A 22,258-nucleotide genomic window follows, 5' to 3' on the forward strand; every position below is an offset into this window, starting at 1 on the left:
TCTGCTTTTTCCATTGACTCACTGACCTATAGTGCGCCTCCCTGATTCACTCACCTTTGCCTCCTGAGCCACAAACTGGACAAGAGGTGCCATCCACGTGGTAGAGGAGAGAGGGCAGGGAAGCAAAGGGTCCGCACACCCTCCTCCCCAATAACCCAACTCTGAGTATTTGAGAACTGCCTACGTTCCTGCAGCCAGCACGACGGGGATGGTCGGTGCAGCTCTTGCCAAAGAACCTGTGTCTTCCCGGCAGCAAGTGATGATTACAGAGTACATTTTTAAAGTAACAGAGGGAGTGGTATGTAAAAGTGACATCTGAATTTCTTAGGACAAGGAGGTTCTGTGGAAGCCTCAGGCTCTTTGCCTTGCTGTCCCCTGGCTTGTGCTTGGGCAGATGAACTTCCCGCCTCAGGTCAGGAGGACCCCCTCCCAAATGTCACAACACAGCCACAGCTAGCTCCTCTCCCCACGGGCTCCTGATGAAGATCCTCCCACCACATGGCCTGAGCATGGTCTGGATCATGACTTGGGACGTTGATTAAAAAAAAACAAAACAAAACTGCATGGCTCCGGGATGGACGCTTCTCAGCAGAACCCTGAGCACTGCAGTCAGCTTCTCCAGACTTCCTGAGGAACTCCTCTGAGTGGGTGGTCCTGGGAGCAGCATTTTCAGCAAGGTCATTCCAAACTCTTTCTTCACCCTGACCCTGTGCTAGGACCCATCTGGAATGTAAAAGAGAACAAGACAGGGAACCTCGTCCTTTGATGGATAATTGGAAAAAATAGAGATGCGTACTCTGAACAGTGTTGGATTCTGTTTGGTACCAAGCATCAAATAAGGGCCATATTGCAAGTGAGAGGTGCACAGAAGTGTGTCACCTGGGCACTGGAGGAGGCCTTCCTGGGGACAGCAGAATCAGGCTGGAGCCTAAGTAGTCAAAGAATGAGAGTCCAGCGGGAGAGTGCTTCCTAATGAGGTCCTGACTATGGTCACCATGGTTGTGTTCAGAGCCAAGCCCCTGGCCTAGGAACGCAGAGCATGTCTATGTGGAGCCGCTGGGGGTGCTGGGTCCAGGCCTTGGCCTCCCCTCTGGACAGTGGGGCTGGCTATGTGCTCCAGGGTGCTGGGTCAGAGCCTTTGGACATTTTGGTTCCGTGGGGCTTGGAGGTACTGAGAAAGGCTGGGAGCTTCTCTCAAAGCTGCCTTGCTTCACAACCATATGACTTAGACTAGTTTTACAACCTGTAATATGTGATCTTAAAATTTTAAGATGCTTTTATCTGTGCGTACCAAGTATCTGTGTCAAAGAAGGATAATTAGGTGAAATTATGTCAGTGTGTGAGATACACTTGGCCAGAATTAAATTTGGTAGGAGACTTGCAGGGGCACTGGAAATTGATTGAGACAGTATCTACCCCTGAGCCACCCAGCAAAACCAACACTGAGATGACTGTCCCTTCTCCATATCTGGAACATTCTAATAATCTGGGAGGGCCCACGTGGTGGGAAGAACATGGTAGTGGGGCAGACATGCTGCTCATTTTGCCAACACCACCGCTTTCATTTCAGCCCCAACGTGTGTGCCGTGCAGAAGCTCATTGGTACCAACAAGAAGTACTTCACCAACTGCAAGCAGTGGTACCAGAGGAAAATCTGTGGCAAATCCACGTGAGTATCCATAACCACTCAAGACTACCAGCCACCAAAGTGGCCGCCCTGCATGTCTGGCGGCAGCGGGGCCCCTGGGCCTGGGCCGGCCTTCTGAAAGGTTAGCCTGCGTCAGGAGTCATGAAGATGCGTGTGCAAACGTGTCGGGGAACTGTTGCTGGGGAGTGGCCTTTTTAGCAAGCTGGCCGATTTGGGTTCGTATGTTTAAGGCTCCTGAAAGGACCTGGATGTATTTTTCATGGCTGATGGGGGATTATAAGAAGCATGAAATATGGAGTGCGCCTTGGGGTGGGGGTGGGGTGTGGATGCTTCTCCATGCTCACCAAGTGGTACAAAGCCGGTGGAGATGCTCCCGGCCTGGATCTCTAGGCAAGAAGGCCCATGGATGAACTTACACACCACTCTTGCTCTGCTGCCATGAGGTAAACATCCCCCAAAAGACTGGGTACCTAGGAATATGTGTGTTATGAGGCAGCAAAGCATAGGCTCAAGACTCCCCCATTCCAAGGCTGGCTCTGCCACTTACCTGGGCAGGTTGCTGCACAGCCGTAGCCCTCAATTGCCTCATCTGTTGGATGGGAGTAACTAAGGACTCCCTTACGGGTCATCACGAGGATGTACAGTGATGGAGATGCGAAGCTGAATAGGGTGCCTTGCACTAATAAGTGCTGTTATTGTGGATCTAAGCCCTGCAGGCAGAAGTGAGAGTGCCAGTGGCGTAGGGACCATTGTGCTTATGAAAGGGCCTGTGGGTGCCTCTGGCAGCACCCGGGGAAGTGGCATTTGCCCCAGCTGCCTTGCTGCCTGTGGAAACAGGGTGGCATGTGTGTTCTAACAGAATTCCCCAGCAACCCAATCTGTTTTAGCACTACGAGTCAACAGCAGCTCTCAAGGCTGGCTCTGTGCTGCAGATGGGAAGAAGTGCTAATGAGAAGCCTCCTGAGCCACTTGTGAGGGCCTGACCTTCCTCTTGTCTGCAGAATAGGAAGATTAAGAGCCTCTAAGCTACTGTGTTGAACTCCTTCCCATGCTAGGGATTTTTAAATGTATTGCTAGGGACGTTGCTTTTGAGTAGATCTGTCTTCCCACTTCATAGCCTGTTGGAGGAAGAAAAAGTGCTCGTTCCTTAAAATGGACCTAGAAAATAAATATCCCCACTTGCAATTATGATTGTCTTAGGCAATTATGGATCCTGGTATGAATCAAGAGAAATTGGGGGGACGCCTGGGTGACTCAGTGGTTGAGTGTCTGCCTTTGGCTCTGTCCTGGGACCAAGTCCTGCATCAGGCTCCTTGCTGAGAGCCTGCTTCTCTCTCTGCCTGTGTCTCTGCCTCTCTCTGTGTGTCTCTCATGAATAAACAAATAAAATCTTTAAAAAGAGAGAGGGAGAGAAATTGGGGTCATGGCAGAACTGGGGAGAGACCAGCAGCTCCCTGGGAGCTTGCGTAGGGCAGACCCATGACTGCTGGCTCCTGCTTGACCATACCCAGCCTCAAAGGTGAGGAGTGAGTGAGCTAATAGGACACAACTTCTGCATTCAGTGAATCAACACCCAGCAGTAGTTCTTGCTGCTGTGGACAAAAAGAGATTATGTGAATTCCATACCATACATTCTTCCTTGGTGTCCCCAGTTAAACAAATCAAAAAAAGTCTATAGTACTGTTTGATTTTTTTCCCCCATGTATGTGTATTATCTACTCAGTTAAACAGTTAATTAATTCCTTAATTAAGCATAGAACAAGGCTGCATATAACTGCTTCTCAGAAGATGACTGAAGAAGACCGGTACCAAGCAAACAGCTCTTCTCCATCCCAGAGCCTTTGGGTCTCAGGAGTTCCACATTTTTGTTAGTCTCAATTTCCCTAAAAAGTAAGACCGGCTTGTGATGTCAAGCTGGCAGTGGGGCGGCATTTGGGTGGCCTTATGTGGGGGCATTGGCCTGACCGGTTGACAGTAGCTTGGTAACGTTGCCTGGCTGTGCCCCAGCTGACACTGCTGTCAATGGTGAGTCATCTTGGCTCGCTGGTTCTTGGTACCTACACCCTTCTCCATCTGTGTGCCAGGACAGGGCACAGCCACGCAGCTGTGTGTTGGCAAGTGTTCTCAATGACCCATTCTTCCCTCTGGGCAGGCATAGCTCTGAGAGAGTGGTGATGTTGTGGTACAGCAGCCACAGTGGGCTGTGAGTGGGAAAGGGGTGTAGCGTGGGGTCACACAGCTCTCAGAGCCTAGTTGCAGATGCTGACAAGGGCTTATAAAGCCAGAAGGGGATGGTGTGCACATTCAACTCCTCCATGTGGCCATTGCTTTGGGCCACATCAAAAAGAGGAAATGAGGATAGGAAAATACAGGCTGATATAAAAGTGCACAATCCAGGACAAGAGGGTCCCTTCCTGGAACACCATGTGCAATGTCAGGAAGGTGGAGCTGACTTGGAAGAGGTCCAGAGGGCGCAGGGAGGGAAAGGGGAACTCATCCTCATTGTCAGGGAACTGAGATGGATTGGCCTTGCACCTCACTTATGGACAGGGACAGAAACCCATGAGAGAGCTGCCATCGGTTCCCCAGGGGTTCGGTGCCATAGATGGTCAGGAAGGGAGGAGGGGAAGGGCTGTGTTGGCTGGAGATGACATCAGCCTTGTGAAAATGGATCCCCAGGTACATTTATTTGGGTCTAGACCAGACTGGGAAATGGGGAGCATAGCTGTGGTTGGAGCAAACAGGACTGTCTCCACGTGGGGCCAGCTTGGGCAGTGAGAATTTTCTCAGCAAGACTCTAGGGAAGAGGCTGGAGCAGAGGTGTGTGTTAGGGTGCAGGGAGGCAAAGTATCACAGGGCAAGAGGCAGCACAGGTCACCTAGGAGAAGAAGCATTGAAATTTGAAAGGACACAAATGGCACCAAGCCCAGGGCTACAGGGTGAAGACTCTGCAGTGTCCAGTCACACAGAGACCCAGAGCCTGGAGCCATTTGTCTGCTTCTGTGAGGCCCTGGACTCCTGCTCCATGGAAGGAGGGAGGGGACCAGCCACACTCTGTACTCTGGCCGGAGGACACTACATTGTCTTCAGACAGTGGCTTTTCTGCAGTTTCAAGGAGAAAAGAACCTGAGTCTTTGGTGCCACTTGTCAAGCCTCCCATCTGGATTTTATTACAGGACGTGGTTACCAGTGGGCCCCTATTTAGCGATGTGAGTGGATTTTATTACTTGCAAATTCACATTAGCTTTTATTCCAGATCCTGAAGAGCACCAGAGTGCTACAATAGTTAATCAAACAAAGAGGGCTGGGGGTGAGAGGGAGACAGCATCCTACTCTGTGACTCCAGGCCCCAGTCTGATCAGTCACCATAAAAACTTTATGTGCAGCAGCTTGAGCGACGGTGCAGGAAATTGTGGTCAGGAAGCCCTGCTGCCTCCCAACAGGCCTCCTTTGTGTGAGCCCCACGAGGTGGAGGCCTACTTAGCAGCCAAGTCAGATCGGGGTTGAGATCATGGGGATGCAATAGTCCTAGCCCGAGCTCAGACGTCCTGCATGTGTGGCACAGGCGCCACCAGCGGGGGAGCCAGCAGGTAGGGCCGGTAGCTGTGCATTCCCCAAGCCTTGAAGTTGTTTCGTGAGCAACAGTACATTCCTGAGCTCAGCAGCCCTTCTGGAAAGCCGAGATGAGGTGGCAGGGCACACCCGTTTTCCTAGGAGCAAGCCTTGCTCTGTTCAAGGGCTGAGATATTAATTCTGCTTCTGCACTGCATTTAGGCTTGAAGATCCAGCCTTTACCGAAGGCAGCTGGGGTAGAGCTGGGCCTTTCCATCAGCTGGCACGGCTCTTTCCAGCAGGTTTTGTGCTGGCAGGACCCCCAGGGACGTCCGCTATGAAGCCAAAGAAGAACCCTCCTTTTCCTCCTTTCCTGTGTCCCACAACCTTGGTCCCTGAGGACAGAGAGAAACCAGCCGGGGATGCCAGGCTGTCCCCAGGCCCATAGCAGCACTTCCTTCCCTGTTTACATTCCTGTGCAGCCACGTGGGACCCCACGGATAAAGTCCTTCCAAACAACCGAGATTTGACATGTATCTTGCACCAGGGGTTCACCCAACACCTTTGTTGTACAGGATTTCCTGAAGGTTCTGTCCCACTCTGTAAATTCCAGGGAGGCGGCTTAGCTGACAGGGGATCGTGTTCTGGTGAGTATTTCCGTGACTCCTTGTGCCGTCTGGGGTAATGCCCCGTGGTGGGCAGAATAACGACCCCCTACAGGTGTCCACATCCTAATCCCTGAACCTGTAACTGAAGGAAAAAGAGCCTCTGCTGATACAATTAGGTTAAGGATCTTGGGAGGCGAAGATTATCCTGGGTTAACTGGTGAGCTCCGTGTGGTAATAAGGGTCCTTATGAGAGGGAGGCAGGAAGGCCAGAGCCAGAGGAGAGGAGGTTGGAGTGATGTGACCACAGCCTCCAGAAGCTGGAAAAGACAAGGAATACCTTCTCCCCCAGAGCCGCTAAAAGGAATGCAGTCTTTGATTTTAGTCTCTTAAGGCCGCGCTCTGGGTCTGACATCCAGAATTGTAAGATGATAAATTTGTGTTGTTCTAACCACTGGATGTGGGATTATTTGTTACTGTAGCAATGGGAAACCCATGCAGGCCCCATCTGTTGCTTTCTGTAGGTGGTTTATGGGGGAATCGTGTTGTCACACTGTGATTTGATTGGTGAGCTCATGCAGGACGTTGCTTTCAGTAAAGTTACTAACCAAACTTCAATTCTCATTATACCTGGAGTTTTTCCAAAAAAGGCTCAACAACTGAGCACTTAGTATATATCAACCTCGGTGGCTCAGCGGTTGAGTGTCCACCTTTGGCTCAGGGCGTGATCCTGGAGTCCTGAGATCGAGTCCCACATTGGGCTCTCTGCATGGAGCCTGCTTCTCCCTCTGCCTGTGTCTCTGCCTCTCTCTGTGTCTCTCATGAATAAATAAGTAAAATCTTAAAAAACAAACAAAAAACCAACCCAGCAGCTGTTAGTTGCATGGGGAGATGCATAAGTGACCAGCCCTATAAGGCCTGAGTGAATCGCCCCACGTAGCTGTCTACAGCCCTAAATTCCCTGCCTGAGGGTCCCAGAGACAAGGTCTCCAGAGGGGCAGCAGAGGCCCTTCTGGCCCAGAGTCCCCAGCCTCCTCCCGGCTGCTCACCCCCATCTGGTGATCATTCTGTTCCCCGGCTGCAAGGGGACCCCCTGCTCAGATAAAGGGCATGGGAGCTGAGGAGACGTAGCCAGTGTCCAGGGGCCCCCAGAATGCCCTGGCACACTGCATACAAACGGATTGTCATCAAGTTCTTAAAGGCTCTGTCCTCCTCATGGCCAAGCCTGGCCCTGCTCAGCGGTGGGCCCTTTGGTGGAGGACATGGGGTTAACACGAGACCTTTTTCATCAAAAAGCTCAAGATTTTGATTTTCTAGTGGAGACTGAGGAAAGCTCGGCTGAGCTTCCGAGGTCGGGAGAACAGAAAAGGGGCCCCTGGGGGCCGGCAGTCCATGGGGATGGCTTCATGGCTAGACGACAGCAGGCTGCGCTTGCTCCGTGGTTCTGCTTGGAAATCATGACACGCTGAGTGGTTTACCTTCTGTCGCGGGAACCTGGCGCTCGGACTGCATCCCTTGCTCCACCTACTTCCAGCGTCTGGTTAGTCCTTAGACATTTACAGCCATGACAGCCGGCCAGGACCGCGGCGCGCGCTTGGAGGCAGCGATGGTTTTAACCCATTATATCAACTTCTTGGAAAATTGTTTTGGGGAAAGATATACCAGTGCTTCTGTCTGCATCTGATCATGAGTAACACTCTGGAGGGGACTGGCACAGAGCCTCCCAGCCACCTCTAGCCTTAAGGCCTTAGATTGACGCTCTTTGCCTTCTTTAAATGTCCTTGTAAGGGGCACCTGGGTGGCTCAGGGGTTGAGCATCTGCCTTCGGCTCAAGTCATGACCCCGGGGTCCTGGAATTGAGTCCCACATCGGGCTCCCCACAGGGCACCTGCTTCTCCCTCTGCCTGTATCTCTACCTCTCTCTGTCTCTCATGGATGAATAAATAATTGTGAATAAATACATAATCTAAATGCCTTTCTAAATTGGGCATTTAGATTTTTTTCTTCACCTTCTTCTTCACCTTCACCTTCTTCCTCAAATGGTTCTTCTGACCAGGGAGACTGGATCAAGAATATTAGTGTCTCACTGTCCTAGAGATACTCTTTTTCTGACTGAGGTTTTTACTTATTGGACTGTGTTAGGTCAAGGAGAAGCCAGGAGCCTCTCATCAGAGAGGTTTTCCCTGATGAGATTAGCTTCAGAAACCAGTAGATTGGTCCTCTCTACACAGGGAGGCCAAGGCACTGGGGAGATACAGATGGAGGCTCCTGTGGTTTCCATCTTTCCTACGTTCATCCTAGAGAGAAGGTACCAGATGCTCGACCCTGTAATGGCACCCAGCTCAACCCCCCACAGCATCTATTCTTTTCAGGGCGAAAGCCCAAGGAGAATGGCATGCTGGGCTGAGAACAGGCGCTGCTAGTCTGGAAAGGTTTGGTCAACACTGTCTCAATGGGCTATCTTCTCAATCTGTAATTTCCAGCTGCTCTCTGCTTCTCTGGGGCCACACAGGGCAGCTGTGAGAATAGCTGGTATTATAGGGACAGTCGGGAGTAGGGAAACTGCTAGCAGAGGAAGCATCTCAGCCCAGAAAGCTGCCAGGCTGGAGATGAGAGGCATGACTCACACCTGCATGCTTAGAGACGGCCAAGGATGTCAGACTGTTGCAGCAGGAAGGCAGAAGAGGGAAAGGCCAGCAGGGCAGGAGGATGAAAAGAAAGCTTCCTGGCAGAGCCTTGTTCATGTAACCAGGAAAAAGCCTTCAGCTGGTGGATCGACCTCTGGCAATGGCAGTGGGCCACCCATGTCCAGCCACCATGGGCCTCAGGTGCAGAGCCCACCTGGAAAGGCACAGTGGGTGCTGATGATGGGGGGGTCTGCATCACAGAGAGCACCTGTGTCCTCTCAGTGTCAGATCACTCTGCTTTCCCCCAATCTGTGCATCACCAAGAACAGTGGAGAAGGGATTAGACTTGACCAAATCCCAGGAAGTTCCCAGGTCTGTCCCTCCCCAGCTGTGGTCTGGCCCTGAGAGCCCTTGCAGCTTTCTGGTTCTCTCCGAAGTATTCTTCTCCACACTGAGACTTTTCTACTTATATCTGTCCTCCTCCCAGCCCCTCAGCCCCATTTCTCCCCATACGACCCTCCCACCCCATCCCCCAGTGAACATACAGGGACTAGGGAATTCACACTTGGGGAGTTAGCTTTCTCTGTCCTCAGTGGAATCCTGTTGAGGCCTCCTGAGCTGTGGAGCTCTCTCTTGTTTTTTTGAGATTGAACCTAAAAGCCAGCAGCCTGGAAGAAGAATTGTTGGCCAGCTCAGCTGAGGAGAGAGGGGGTCCAAGGCAGGGAGTGTGTAACACCCATATGCACGGGGGCCTCTGGGACAAGGAGAACTTTGAGAAGACCCATCCTCCAAGTGTGCTTCTCTAGTACCAGGGAGTGTCACCCAAGCACTTTTGGAAAGAAGCTAAGCTTTGGTGGACTTGACCTTAATCCTGCCTCTCCAACCTCAGCCACAGAGCCCTGGTGTTTATCAGATAGGCCCTGGGCATGTCCTGGATCTATGGCTATGGGCCTAAGGCTTGGAGCTCTCCCTAGGTTTAGCTGGGAGGAGCCGTCAGACACTCTCCTTTGAAAGACAGCTTTTCTGCCCACCAAGGAATAATCCTAGTGACTAGAACCATGAGTGTGAGATTAGAATGAATCTTGGAGATCGTCTCGTTTAGCCTCACCTCATTTCACAGATGAGGCAACTGAGGCCCTGAGAGAAAAGTGGACCTTCAAGGTCCCTTTCAAACCCTTTCGTTACTGATGGGTCACAAGCCAGGTCCCCTAATTCTAGAACTCTTCCTATGATACCATGTTGCCTTTGAAAAATTGTATATTGGTCAGATCTTACTTTTGTTGCAAAAGAAGACTTTAGTTTCCAAAACGAAAATTGTGGGTCAGTCAAAAGGCAAGTTCTGAATCCATTTAGCCCTTAAAAGTAGAGACCTTATGGGAATGGGGATGAAAGGTTAGAAGGGAGTAGGATGGGGGGAAGGCTGGAGAGTAGGAGGACGAAGTGGATAGGAGGATAGAGGGAGCAGGGCAAAGAGGGATGTGTCTGACTTGTCAAACTCCTTAACCATTTCTGGGGGGACCCACTTCTGGCAAAGTGATTCTTGTAGCTGGAGAATCCTAGCCAATCTGTCTCTGAAACACCCCCTGGACAAGAGACGAACTAGGCTTTGTCTTCTCATAACTCACCAGGGCTTCCCTGAAATGACTCCAACTGAATTAAAGGAGCAGAATGCCTGGGCACATTGAGAGCACCCTGCCCGACTCCAGAGCCCTGTTCCTTCCCCAGTCTGCCTGCCTGTCTTCCAGTGAGGTCATCCTGGGAGAGCCCCACAGTGGGCAGGTCTGTGGTAAAATTTGCTGCAGTTCAAGTCTGAGTTGTCTCCTATCCAGAAGGGTGAGTCCCTGGACAAGGAGAAAAGGGACAGGACACTGCATCTGGTCCCGAGGCTGTCAAAGGACGCAGGCTGGCCTTGCACAGGACTTGGGGAATAGATGAGAAGCAAGTCCCTCTTAGGTATAAGCTTTGAGACACAGACTTCCTTGCAACAGGATTTGAAATTCTGTCTTTTGGGCTTCCCCAGAATATTGGGTTAGCCGAGGCTGTGTATTTCAGACCTCCAGAGGACAGTAATTATTCCATCATAGGCTGGCCTGAGTTGAGAGCAGAGAAAGTTTTAAGTTTTTCTGCCAAATGATTTCAGAGTTTAAAACTGTATAAGTGCCAGTCTCCTTTTCATCCAGATGCCAAGGAATCTCACAGACTGGTGGTATCAGTTGCCTCTTGGAAGGACGATGGGATGGTTGAGGGATGGGGTTGGATGGGGAAGACTGTGCGATATAATCCTTTGCACATTTTCATTTTGAAACCATATAAATGTTGTTATTGATTAAGATTTTGTTTTCAATTTAAAGAAATGGGGAAAGAGGGGAGCTTTGTTTTTATTTTAATTTTAGAAGTTGTAAAGTTTGATTGTCAAGACCAGAAACCTTAATGGTCATCTATGTGCTGTCCCTCTTGGTTAGTGAGTCAGAGAGCTCGGTGAGCGTGAGAGATGGAATCTGGTGACCACTGAAGGATACACACATACGTTTTACAGACGGGACAACAGAGACCCAGGGAGGACGCAGGAGACCCTGGAGGCCCAGGGAGCAGAGGTCCCGGTTGGTTAGTGGCAGACTCAACCGGATCCAGGGCACCCCCTCCTGCTCCCTGCCGCCTCTCAAAAATGCTACTCAAAAATGCTAACCGTGGTGTTTGCCACATGTGGTGCTGGCGATACATTCCTGGTGGGTGTATTTTCTAATCCCCCTATGGAACCTGCTGGCACAGTCCCAGTGGGATTGCCATAGGGATGACAACCATTGGGAATGTTCTAGAAAGCTGAGGAGTGACAAGTTCCTTGCTCCAGAATGGTCCCCTCCGAGAGCAGGATGTCCTATGTCCTACTGTCATTTCCCTTCCTCTGTCTGTGGAGGCCCCTCTTCCTGATGACAGCGAGGAGGATGGATGCCCTGCCTGGCCCTCACGTGTGTGCCCCTCTCCCTGCAGAGTCATCAGCTATGAGTGCTGCCCCGGGTATGAGAAGGTGCCAGGAGAGAAGGGCTGTCCCGCAGGTGAGTAAGCTGGTCCAGCCCACTGGTGCAGACTGTAGGGGGAGGGAGGCGGGGAAGGAGGAGCCCAGTGGGAGAGGCCTTGGGGTCCATCCATGTGGGGGTCCAAGCGCCGGGGCTGCGTGGACATCCTCCGCTTGCTCTCTGGCTCCAGGCTTCAGGCGAGGGCCCGAGGGTGGAATCTGAGGACAGGGAGCTTCCTGCACTGCTCCTTCCTGTGCAAACTGACCTTCTGACGAGGCTGGTGGAGCAGACTCCGAGTCCAACTTGCCCAGGCTCGCCTCCCAGGCTGGGCTGCTGGCCTTGCTGCGTGGGCCTGGGCATGATTCCCACGGCACCCACATTTCTGCTCAGCTCTGTTGGAGAGCCGGCTGCCTGTGCCAGGCTTCCCCTCCTCCCTCCACTGGAACTCTGTCCTTTGGAGCCCACGGGGGGCGGGGGTAGGGGGTGGAGGGGGTGGCCCAAGCCTGGCAGGCTCACCCACCATCGGCCCAGGGAACCACGAATGGCCACAGGGCCAAGGTCTAGGTGGCACCTGTGAGTTCTTTCAGAGGCTTCCCTTCAGGCACATCCTCTGGGACTATGCAGAGGGGGTGTTTTAACTTTGAAATATTTGTTATTTATTCCTTGAGAATGTGGGACGAACTTAACTTAAAAGGAAGGGGCAGTTTGGTTGTTGCCAAGGTCACAAAGGGGTGTGGTTGGCAGGGTGGGGGCTTAGGTGGAAGGACAAGTGGGAATTAAGTGGTGGGGTGTGTGGAGAATGACCTTGGGGGAGAGCCCCCCACCCCCCACCCCCGTCACGTCACGTGGGCCTTGAGCTCCCCATGGGAGGGGAAGGTCTCCTAAGCCTCAGGCCATTCTAGGGCTTTTAGGAAATGACATTTTATTGCTTATAAATATACAAAGAACCTGGAAGATTTGTAATGTTCTTTCATCCCAGTAGAGGCCATTAGGAAACCAGTTTCAACAACTAGATAAATCTGAAAGCCTCCTTTGTAACTAGGGTATCTATTTTGGGTGCACATTCCTGCTAGTATTTTGTAAATGTCTCTGAACGGGGGCGCAGGGGGTGGGGCCCAGTGGGTTAAGCGACTGCCTCTTGATTTTGGCTCAGGTCATGATCTCAGGCCATGAGACTGAGCCCCATGTCGGGCTCCTCACTTAGTGGGGCGTCCGCTTGAGATTCTCTCTCCCTCTGTCCCTCTACCTGCCCACACACTCTCTCTTCTCTCTAATAAATAAATAAATAAATCTTTAAATGTATGAACAGAAGCTTCATTTGGCTGCAGCTAAATTGATGAAAAATGACCAATTAGTAGAATCAGAGCGGGGAGGCATTTGACCTAGAGAGCTGTTGTAAGAAGGTTGAGATAAGGGGGCACCTGGGTGACTCAGTTAAGTGTCTGCCTTCAGCTCAGGTCATGATCCCAGGGTCCTGGGATGGACCCCTGCATCGGGATCCCTGCTCTCCCTCTGCTGCTCTCTCAGTTTGTGCTCTGTCTCTCTGTGTGTGTCAAATAAATAAATAGCACTTTAAAAAAAAAGAAGGAGAAGAAGAAGTATGTGACAAGCTTTAGGCTCACCAGCGATGGTCGTCCCTGGGCTTTCCCACACACACGTTCTACAGAGGCACCACGCATTCCGTGGACCAGGGAAGGTATGGGCAGGTGGGCGTGGGCTCCACAGATCCATCCCTCCTCTGTCCTCTGCCCCTGCAGCCCTGCCTCTCTCGAACCTTTACGAGACCCTGGGAGTCGTCGGATCAACCACCACTCAGCTGTACACAGACCGCACGGAGAAGCTGAGGCCTGAGATGGAAGGGCCCGGCAGCTTCACCATCTTTGCCCCCAGCAACGAGGCCTGGGCTTCCTTGCCAGCTGTGAGATGACTGCCTTACTTCTCAGAGGGGTGGCTGGTGGGCAGGAAGCATGACACTCTGTAGTGATTTCCTGCCATTGCAGGCAACTTTTTCCTTGCACCCTCAGACAAAGCCCAGGAAGTTGAGTTAATATATACCTTCACCAGGTTGTTTCCGATGCCCCATCTGTCCAACTGAGCAGACAGGCATTGGGGTTCACTGAAGAGGGGTCCTTGGTGAGATGGAGGCCTGGGGTCACCGGGGGTTCAGAAGCACCTTTCCCAGGGTAACAAGAAGCCACCATCTCTGGAATATGTGGTCCCCAGCACCCTAACTGCTGCCCTGGCCTTCCTTCTTAGGAAGTGCTGGACTCCCTGGTGAGCAACGTCAACATCGAGCTGCTCAATGCCCTTCGCTATCACATGGTGAACAGACGAGTCCTGACAGACGAGCTGAAACACGGCATGGCCCTCACCTCCATGTACCAGAATTCGGGCATCCAGATCCACCACTATCCCAATGGGGTATGTAGTCCCCTGGTTACACAGCACTGCCCTGTGTCCACACTGCGCCTGCTCCTGGTCTGCACATGGGGCTGGTTTCTGGGGTTTTGTTCTGCACATGGGGTACGCTGGAAGTATTCCCTGCCTCCTGCACCTGCTTCTCCTCAGACCCTCTAGTTTAGCTTCTGCACTGTGTCATTCCCCCCCTCCCTCCCCCACTGAGGCTTCGAGCCTGTGCCTCTGACATGCGAACTGCTCATTTCATCCTCCTTTCTTCTCTGGGCAGATTGTGACCGTGAACTGTGCCCGGCTGCTGAAAGCCGACCACCACGCAACCAACGGTGTGGTACACCTCATTGATAAGGTCATCTCCACCATCACCAACAACATCCAGCAGATCATTGAGATCGAAGACACCTTCGAAACCCTTCGGGTGAGGAACTGCCCTGGGAGGGGGCCTGGCCTGGGGACACACCACCTCTCAAAAGGGCCTCCTCCTGCGGGAGAAGCAGAGGATGGCTCTGTGTTCATGGGCATTTAGGGGATGTACAGCGAGTTTCTCCAAGTGCCTGTGAGCATGGAGGGTCCACTCGTCAAGACACTCAGCTAGACCACAGTGAACATTAGAATCCTCTGCTGGGAAATTCCCTCTGCCTGCCTTCTCCTTTTAAAGCTCTCCTTCCGTGGCTCCCCTGGAAAGTTCAGTGGTCCTCGGCTTGGGCTTAGAGCCCAAGGGCTGCCCGGGCCCATTCCACAGGTTCCAGAGTGTCCAGGAAGTGTCCAGGAAGGGACACTTCTTCCCAGGTGGCAGTTCCCATACACAGGACTAGAATGATGTCAGGCTTCATCATCTTCTGGACCACATGTCCCCACCAGGGGACCCCTGCTGCAGCCATACCCACATTTCCTTGGAGCCCAGACCAGCAGATAGGCCACCAGCATGGCCACGGGAGTCTAGGTCTAACTTCTGGCCTGGCTTCTGACTCTTCTGGGGCTGCGGAATCCTGCTCCCTCTGCCCTGCCCAGCAGGCATTTGTCTCAGAGCTGGACTGGCAGGCGGGCAGTGCTCTTGGCAGTGGCTGCTTGGAGGAAGTGAACACAGGCTGCGCCGTCAGGGGTTTTGCCCTGATTCAGGGAGAACTCCCTGACCACAAAGGCAGCCAGAGGGCCTGGGATGGTTCCTCCCCTGGAGATCTCCAACACAGAGACATAAACACCCCCGGGCTGGGCTGGCACTGAGGCGGCCTCAGCAAGTGGCTCTGCGGGGGACCCTGCTCCCTGAGCTCGTCCCCCACTGCTTTCCTTCTGGGTCACTCCTAGGTCAGGAGTCTGCAGGTAAATCGTGTCCCCGCAAAGTTGGTGGCACATCTTTTGATTCATTGTGGTTGCTCCCCACTGAGTTACCTCCTTTTACTGTTTAGGTTTGACAGACGTTCCCCCTGTACCTCCCTAATGCCCATCTTGCCTTCCATAGCACCTCCTCATTAACACCTGCTACGTCCTGGCTATTGTTCTGTGTGCCGGGGGCCTATGGGTGAATGAGACAGACAACTTTCTGTCCTCAGCGGCACTTTTGTTCTTCCTGGGGAGACAGACAAGATGCACATGAGGTGGTCATGGCCTGTGAGGGGCGGGGTGAAGTCAGTGAGTGGTGGGCAGAGGCCAGGTGGCCCTGGGTGGCCAGGGAAAGTCTCTCTGGAACCAGTGAACCAGTGACTTCTGACCTGAGCACTGAAGGATAAGAATGGCCAGTTAAATGAAATGCAGAGCGGTAAGAGCACTGCAGGCAGAGGGGAGAGCAAGAACCACAAGGAGGACGTGGGCAAGGCCAGGGGGCAGGCAGCGACACCATGAGAGGGGGAAGGGGATGCTGCAGGCAGGCAGGGGCAGACGGTGCAGGGCTGCAGACTGGCCGGAGGGGCCTAGCTCCATCCAACAGCAGTAGGAAGCCCTTTCTACTTTTAGAAGGTTCTCGGGCTGCTCTGTAGACATGGGTGATAGGATCCTTCCACTCCTGGAACTCACACAAGCAGTATGGCCAGGAGCTAGTTCAGTATAACGTGGAGGACAGCAAGTTGTGAAAACATGCACAACAGACTCCTTTCTGCCTGGGAGCGGTGCAGGGAGGGAGGGGTGGTGAGGGCGGCAGTTGCTACCTAGAGAAAGAAGATGGTAGGCAAGTCCTAATGAAGGCGTAGGAGTCAGAGAAGCAAAGAAAAGAGGAAGGGTAGAGGGAATGGCGGGTACCCCGCCTGGGGGTGGGAAGGTCAAAGGCACAGCAAGTAATTGAAAAGTGGCCTGAGTGGTAGGAGTGCAGGCCGGGCAAGGTTCCCGGAAGCCACGGTAAGAGGTGAGCTTTGGTTTGGCTCGCCATTTCATCTTGGGTTGGACAAAAGCCTGGAGCGCTTTGAGGGAGGGCTGGCAAGGCCGTGTGTGCCTCTTGTCTGCAGAGCATCCCAGAGCCTTCAGGGAGCACACCATCCCCTCCCCGCCCCGCAGGCTGCCGTGGCTGCATCTGGGCTCAACACCCTGCTTGAAGGTGATGGCCAGTTCACACTGCTGGCCCCTACCAATGAGGCCTTCGAGAAGATCCCTGCTGAAACCTTGAACAGGATCCTGGGTGACCCGGAAGCCCTAAGAGGTGAGCACCCCTCCACTCCTACTGCTGCCTCACTGGGGTGGCCAGCCTGAGCCCGAGGCCTGCTCTTGCATATGGTGAACATACTGCCTGCCATCCTGTCCCACTGCTCCCAGCTGGAGCTGGTTCTGCGGAGGCCAGAGCAGAGCCCTGGTCAGAGGGGCAAGTCGGGAACCCAACAGCCTTGTTCTAGTGAGGTGTGCTGAGAAGCAAGGTGGAGCTGGAGGCCCAAAGCAGACCCTGGCCAGACTCAGAAAGCGCTAAAGACTCGAATGATCAAAGCCTGAGCAAGGCTGCCATGTGGGCAGCAGCTTGGTGAGAGAAGGTGATGGCAGGTCCTGGCATCCTTGGAATGGAGCCATTGTGCTGACCCTGGAACTCTTCCTGTCCAGCCAGGGACTTCATGGATGATCCAAAATTATGATTAGAAATCAATTATAGTCCAATCTTGACTCTCCATAGCTGGGTCCTTCCATGCCTTGTCAGAGAGCCTCTGAGTTAGAGGTGCATGGGTTATGGCTGGAGGAAAGGGAAGGACCAAGCATGTGGAAGAGGGGAGGGAAGGGAAGGCCCAGCTTGGCCACTGAGCTGCTGCCCTGCTGACCCCTGCAGAGAGGACTAGGCCCCAGCTCCCCTGTGTACCCCAACCACACTGTTCCTCCCAAATATAACCCAGGGATGACTTCATTGCTTTTCAGTCTATTAAACTCACCTTCAGAATGTACAATCTAAAATACCTGCTGCATTTTGGATGCCCTATAAATGTAAAATGTTCTCCTTGCAGCCATGTGGGGCTGGCAGGGGCACATTTCTGAAAGCATAGATGGGGATCTGTTGTGTCCAAATGTCATGGCACCTCTGAGCCTGGCCTGTGGCAGGGACCAAGGCTACAAATGGTGCATGGTACAGACTTGTCCTCAAAGAAGTTGAAGCCTAGCTGGGATTAAAAACAGGTCATGGGAACTGAAGTGGTGAGGGCTATGGCATAAGTGCCCCCGGCAGGGAGCCTTGGGTGCATCTCAGCGTATTGAACTTTTTGTTTAGAGCTGTGGTCTCCCTGCAACCTGTTTTGTGCAGAGCACATTTTCATCTTTGTAGATATCAGAACTCTTACTGTAAGAAAAAACAGCTCTAATCTACCCCCTTGGCACAGCCCCCCAGCACCCCCTCACCCCCAGTAACCCGTTGGCTCTAAGCAAGGGCCCTCAGTACGGGGCTGTCCCTGGCAGGCTCAAAGGCAGAGGGACAGGAGTCCAGCCGGACAGGCTCAGCTGTTTCTACTGGGCTGGCAGACAGGCAAGAAGCAGCCCTGGGCTGGCGTGCTTTGTTTGAAGAGTGGCTTCCAGCCCTGGCCCGGGTCTCCCTCCCAGGGCCCACACGGGTCACCCTGACACCACCCAGCGTTCACTGTTCTTCCCTGAGAAGCTAAATCCCTGAGACCTCGTTCCCATGGTGGCCTGGCTGTCCTTTCCCTTCCTGCCAGCTGATTGGCCTTCGAGGCCCCTGCAGGAGCCTCCCTGCCTCTGCAGGCCTCCCGAGCTTCCTCTTGTCTGTGACAGTGCGGTTTTGGTTCTCACACTCAGCACAGATTGAAACTCGCCTCTGTGGTGAGAATGTACAACAAAGGGCCCCGGTGACGGTGGTAAGAGGCAGTCCGGGAACCTGCCCTTGCCTGCCTGGGCTCATGTCGCCCTGCTGCTCCTTACAGCTTCCGCAGGACCCCCAACCTCCGTCCTATCCCCAAAGACCACTTGGACGAGTAAATAAATGATTGTGTTTGTGATTTATGGGTGGGGCAAGTGGGGTGGCAAAGACCGTGTCTTATTGGTTGCCATCCCCAGGCCCGAAGAAAGATCCTGGCAACCAGTAGACCCTTGGGTGAAACTAACAAAAACAGATAAAATGTGCAAATAATTGCGAACTCTCATTTGCCACGGTTTCCATCTTTGCCTACCACATTTTACATTTTTCTAAAAATCACATACAAAGTCCCAGGGTAAACTTATTCTGAGGTTCAAGTACTATTAAGAGAATTCAACCTTAGGTTCAGGTACTAATAAGCTAGTCACCAACATTTGTTGGGTGTTTACTCCATGGTCGGACACCAGACTGGGCACTTTACACTCAGAGCTTCCTGTCCTCCTGACACTGTCCCCAGAAGGTGAGGGCCAGGCTTAGCTCCACCTGGGCAGGGGCTCCACGGCTGGTAAGTGGCCGAGCTGAGGCTCAGACTCAGGCAGTCTGCTTGCTGAGCGTGGCTAGTTTCAGCGGCAGCAGCAGGAGAGGAAGACTGGGGCTGCGGGTACCCCAGCATCTGCAGGTCAGCGTCACAGAGAGCAGCATCCTCACCGCCGTGGAGGCTGCGAGCGGCCTCTGGGATCAACCTGGCACCAGCACTGCCTTGACCTGTGTCCTGTTGGGCCCCCAGACCTGCTAAACAACCACATCCTGAAGTCGGCCATGTGTGCGGAAGCCATCGTCGCAGGGATGTCTGTGGAGACCCTGGAGGGCACTACGCTGGAGGTGGGCTGCAGCGGGGACATGCTCACCATCAACGGGAAGGCCATCATCTCCAACAAAGACGTCCTGGCCACCAATGGTGTGATCCACTTCATCGATGAGCTGCTCATCCCAGACTCTGGTGAGTTGGGCCCCTGCGGCCATGACCCTCTCAGGCCCGTCATCCCCTCTGCCACCTGCGGCAGGGGCACCTGGGAATTTTGGAGGTTTGGGCGGCCATGTCCTTGCCTGCACCCAGCTCACAGCCTCTCAGGGGACAAGGCCTGGGGACCAGGTGGGTTGCAGTCAGACTGTGAGGAATCTTGAGCTGCAGGCCTGGGAGTCCGGGTGTCACCTTGGAGGCAGCGGAGAGCTGCTGAGGGGACCCGGGGAGACAGCAGCTCTGCTCTCTCCACTCTGCTTGGGCGCAGAGGGCCGTTTGCTGACCTCAGAGCATGGCCTTCTCTCTGGTGCCTAAGCACCCTGGGTCGCTGACCCTAGGGAAGTGACTGAGTGGACTTTGGCTTGGGCTTCATCTCAGCAGGCTCGCCCCATCCTGGAACTCCAGGGAGGTCGTTGCCCAGAGTGAAGCCATTTCACAGGAGAAAACCAAACCAGAAGAGAACTTTCTGTGGGTGTGGTCGCTGGCATTATCTGCTCCTCAGAAGCTGCGACAGAGGGCGCTGCCTCGCTGCAGGCATCGGCCGGGCCCTGACCAAGGACAGGGACAGAGGCCAGCCCTGCCCCTGCCCAGTGGGACCCAGGGGACCGGCGCCCCAATGACACCAGCCCGCCATGCCCCAGTCGTGTGGAGAGGGCTTTGGCCTCACGAGATGACATTCCTGTTGGCGTGCGTCATGCTCTGGGGTGGACAGAGGATAAATGAAAACAGCACTTATAACTTTTGAACCTGCATTCTCTTTCCTTGCAGCCAAGACGCTGTTTGAGTTGGCTGCAGAGTCTGATGTTTCCACAGCCGTTGACCTTTTCAGACAGGCTGGCCTCGGCGTCCATCTCTCTGGAAAGGAGCGGTTGACCCTCCTGGCCCCCCTGAATTCTGTATTCAAAGGTAATGTGGGCCAAGGCAGCCCCAGGGGCTCGTCACCTCCACAGCACCCTCCCTGGTGGATGGCACCCCGCGGAACCTTCGTGCTTCCACGGGGCTCAACCAAAACCTCAGGAGGCTCTGCTGTCTCACTTGGCCGGCCGAGCAGAGAATGCATTTGGGGATCTGGTAGTCAGAATCCAAGAGTTTGCATCTGGCGGGAGAGCAGAGCACTCTCTTGCCTTTTTATTTGCAGAATCCACTGCTCATGTGACCGCCAAAAGGTCAGAGTGAGGATACAGCTGAGCCTTGGCCTCAGGGAAAGCAGAGGAGGGGGCCGAGGGGTGTCCGTGCCTTCCCCTCCCTGTACGGGCAAACCCCAGACACCCTCGATTGTCTAGACCTTCTGTTTGGTTGATTTTGCAGAAGATGCCAGATGTTAAGGAATATTGGCAGCCTCACTGGATTTCTCAATCTCCCTTTTCCAAATGCAGGGAGTGTTGAACTTCTTCACTGGGTTTATCTCCCCTTCTTTTCCTTTGTGGAGCGTGCCTCCGGACCTAACCACACCTTCTTTTGCAGATGGAACCCCTACCATTGATGCACGCACAAAGAATTTGCTTCTGAATCACATGATTAAAGACCAACTGGCCTCCAAGTATTTGTATCACGGACAGACCCTGGACACTCTGGGTGGCAAAAAACTGAGAGTTTTTGTTTATCGCAATGTAAGTTCTGCCTCCTAAATCATGCTCTTTCTTTGTCTCAGCTTTAAGAAATGGAAGCTGCATTGAGGGGTGGGGGTGGGGGATATGTGTGTGTGTGTGTGTGTGTGTGTATGCATATACATGTATATATGTGTGTGTATATATATCCAGAAAAATATATGTATATATAACCAGAAGAATATATATATATATATATGTATATTTAATAAAGGATTTCAGAGAAGTCCCTTATTTAAAAGGATCAAAATGGGATTCTGAAGAAGAATTAGAATCTCCTTTTCTGGAGACCTTTGGGAATAAAGCACACAGCTACCTGAGCCGGCTAGGTAGGCAGCTATCCACATCGAGTTCAGCGTGGAGGAGGGATGGAGATTTTGAATTTGTAGCTTATGTGAAGAGAAGCCCCCTGAACTGAAGCACAGCCTTCCCTGGTCCAAAAGGTCCTCTTCTCTCTTCTCCTGTCTCTTTTCCGTCTTCCGACCCCACAGTTGCTCTGGAATATCAAACAGAAAGCACAATACAACACAGCCATTCCTTGGGACCAGCCAGTAATGTTGGCTAAAGATAATTGTCACCTGTTAAATAAATAAGTCAATAAAGTCGATCTATTGATTTGATCGTTGTCAACGGCCCCCACATGTGACAGGAGATTCTCATCATGGGGTCTCTCTGTAACTCTAGTGGGGCTCCCCGGCCCTTTTTCCTGGAACACTATTTTAATTATTTCTTCCTCGGAGAAAACACAGCATTTTATCCTAGTCTTACGACCCTCTCCAGTGTATATTCACTGTTCTTTGTGGATGAAGGCATTAGCACGTGGCCCGAGCACATCAAGAGGGCCCATGCAGGAGGATAACCTGCCCCGTGTCTGCCCCTCTTTGGCACAGAGCCTGTGCATCGAGAACAGCTGCATTGCCGCCCATGACAAGAGGGGGAGATACGGGACACTCTTCACCATGGACCGGATGCTCACTCCCCCAATGGGGACCGTCATGGACGTCCTGAAGGGGGATAATCGCTTCAGGTAACTGGCCTCATCCCAGGGAAGACTTCTGCCAAGTGGTCGGACCGGGTCGGGACGCTGGGTCTCAACAATCTGTCAAGCTCCGCACTTCCTCAAGGGTTCGGTTGGCACTGGCAGTGCCCTGGTGACCTCCAAGCTGGAGATCTGGGAAGGGGAAGGGTCACGCTGGAAGCTTATGTTGAGAAGAAGGGTTATTTCTGGAAGTACAATCCCCACATCCTTGAGAACAGGGAGAGGGCCGCATTTTTGTAGTGAAGTGCAAGGCAGACATCATGCTCTCATTTCAAAGTCCCAAGTAAGCCGAAAGCACCAGGTTTTGAGCGTGGGATATGTTCCACTCTGTGCAGTATCTACTCGTGGCACGTGGAGACTCCTGGCCGCTCCTTCTCAGGCTCCCTGTGTCACTTCGTTCTCTTGCCCCTCTCTCTCCATTCCCGACTTGCTGTGACCTCAAAGCCGGGGAGACTGCCTGCCCTCT

At 52.9% G+C, this 22,258-nt stretch overlaps 1 protein-coding gene across 1 annotated transcript in view; it reads left to right on the forward strand.

The window, feature by feature from the left end:
- Positions 1-22,258, forward strand: part of TGFBI (transforming growth factor beta induced) — a 32,626-nt gene that overhangs the window by 3,124 nt on the left and 7,244 nt on the right. The window contains exons 2-11 of the mRNA XM_072841099.1: positions 1,571-1,669; positions 11,421-11,485; positions 13,204-13,364; positions 13,703-13,867; positions 14,133-14,279; positions 16,346-16,487; positions 18,913-19,125; positions 19,915-20,052; positions 20,611-20,756; positions 21,644-21,780. Of these exons, the coding sequence (XP_072697200.1) occupies positions 1,571-1,669; positions 11,421-11,485; positions 13,204-13,364; positions 13,703-13,867; positions 14,133-14,279; positions 16,346-16,487; positions 18,913-19,125; positions 19,915-20,052; positions 20,611-20,756; positions 21,644-21,780 (1,413 nt within the window). The remainder of the gene's footprint in view (positions 1-1,570; positions 1,670-11,420; positions 11,486-13,203; positions 13,365-13,702; positions 13,868-14,132; positions 14,280-16,345; positions 16,488-18,912; positions 19,126-19,914; positions 20,053-20,610; positions 20,757-21,643; positions 21,781-22,258) is intronic.

This window comes from Canis lupus, chromosome 10 (assembly GCF_048164855.1).
Source record: "Canis lupus baileyi chromosome 10, mCanLup2.hap1, whole genome shotgun sequence".
NCBI lineage: Eukaryota > Metazoa > Chordata > Mammalia > Carnivora > Canidae > Canis > Canis lupus.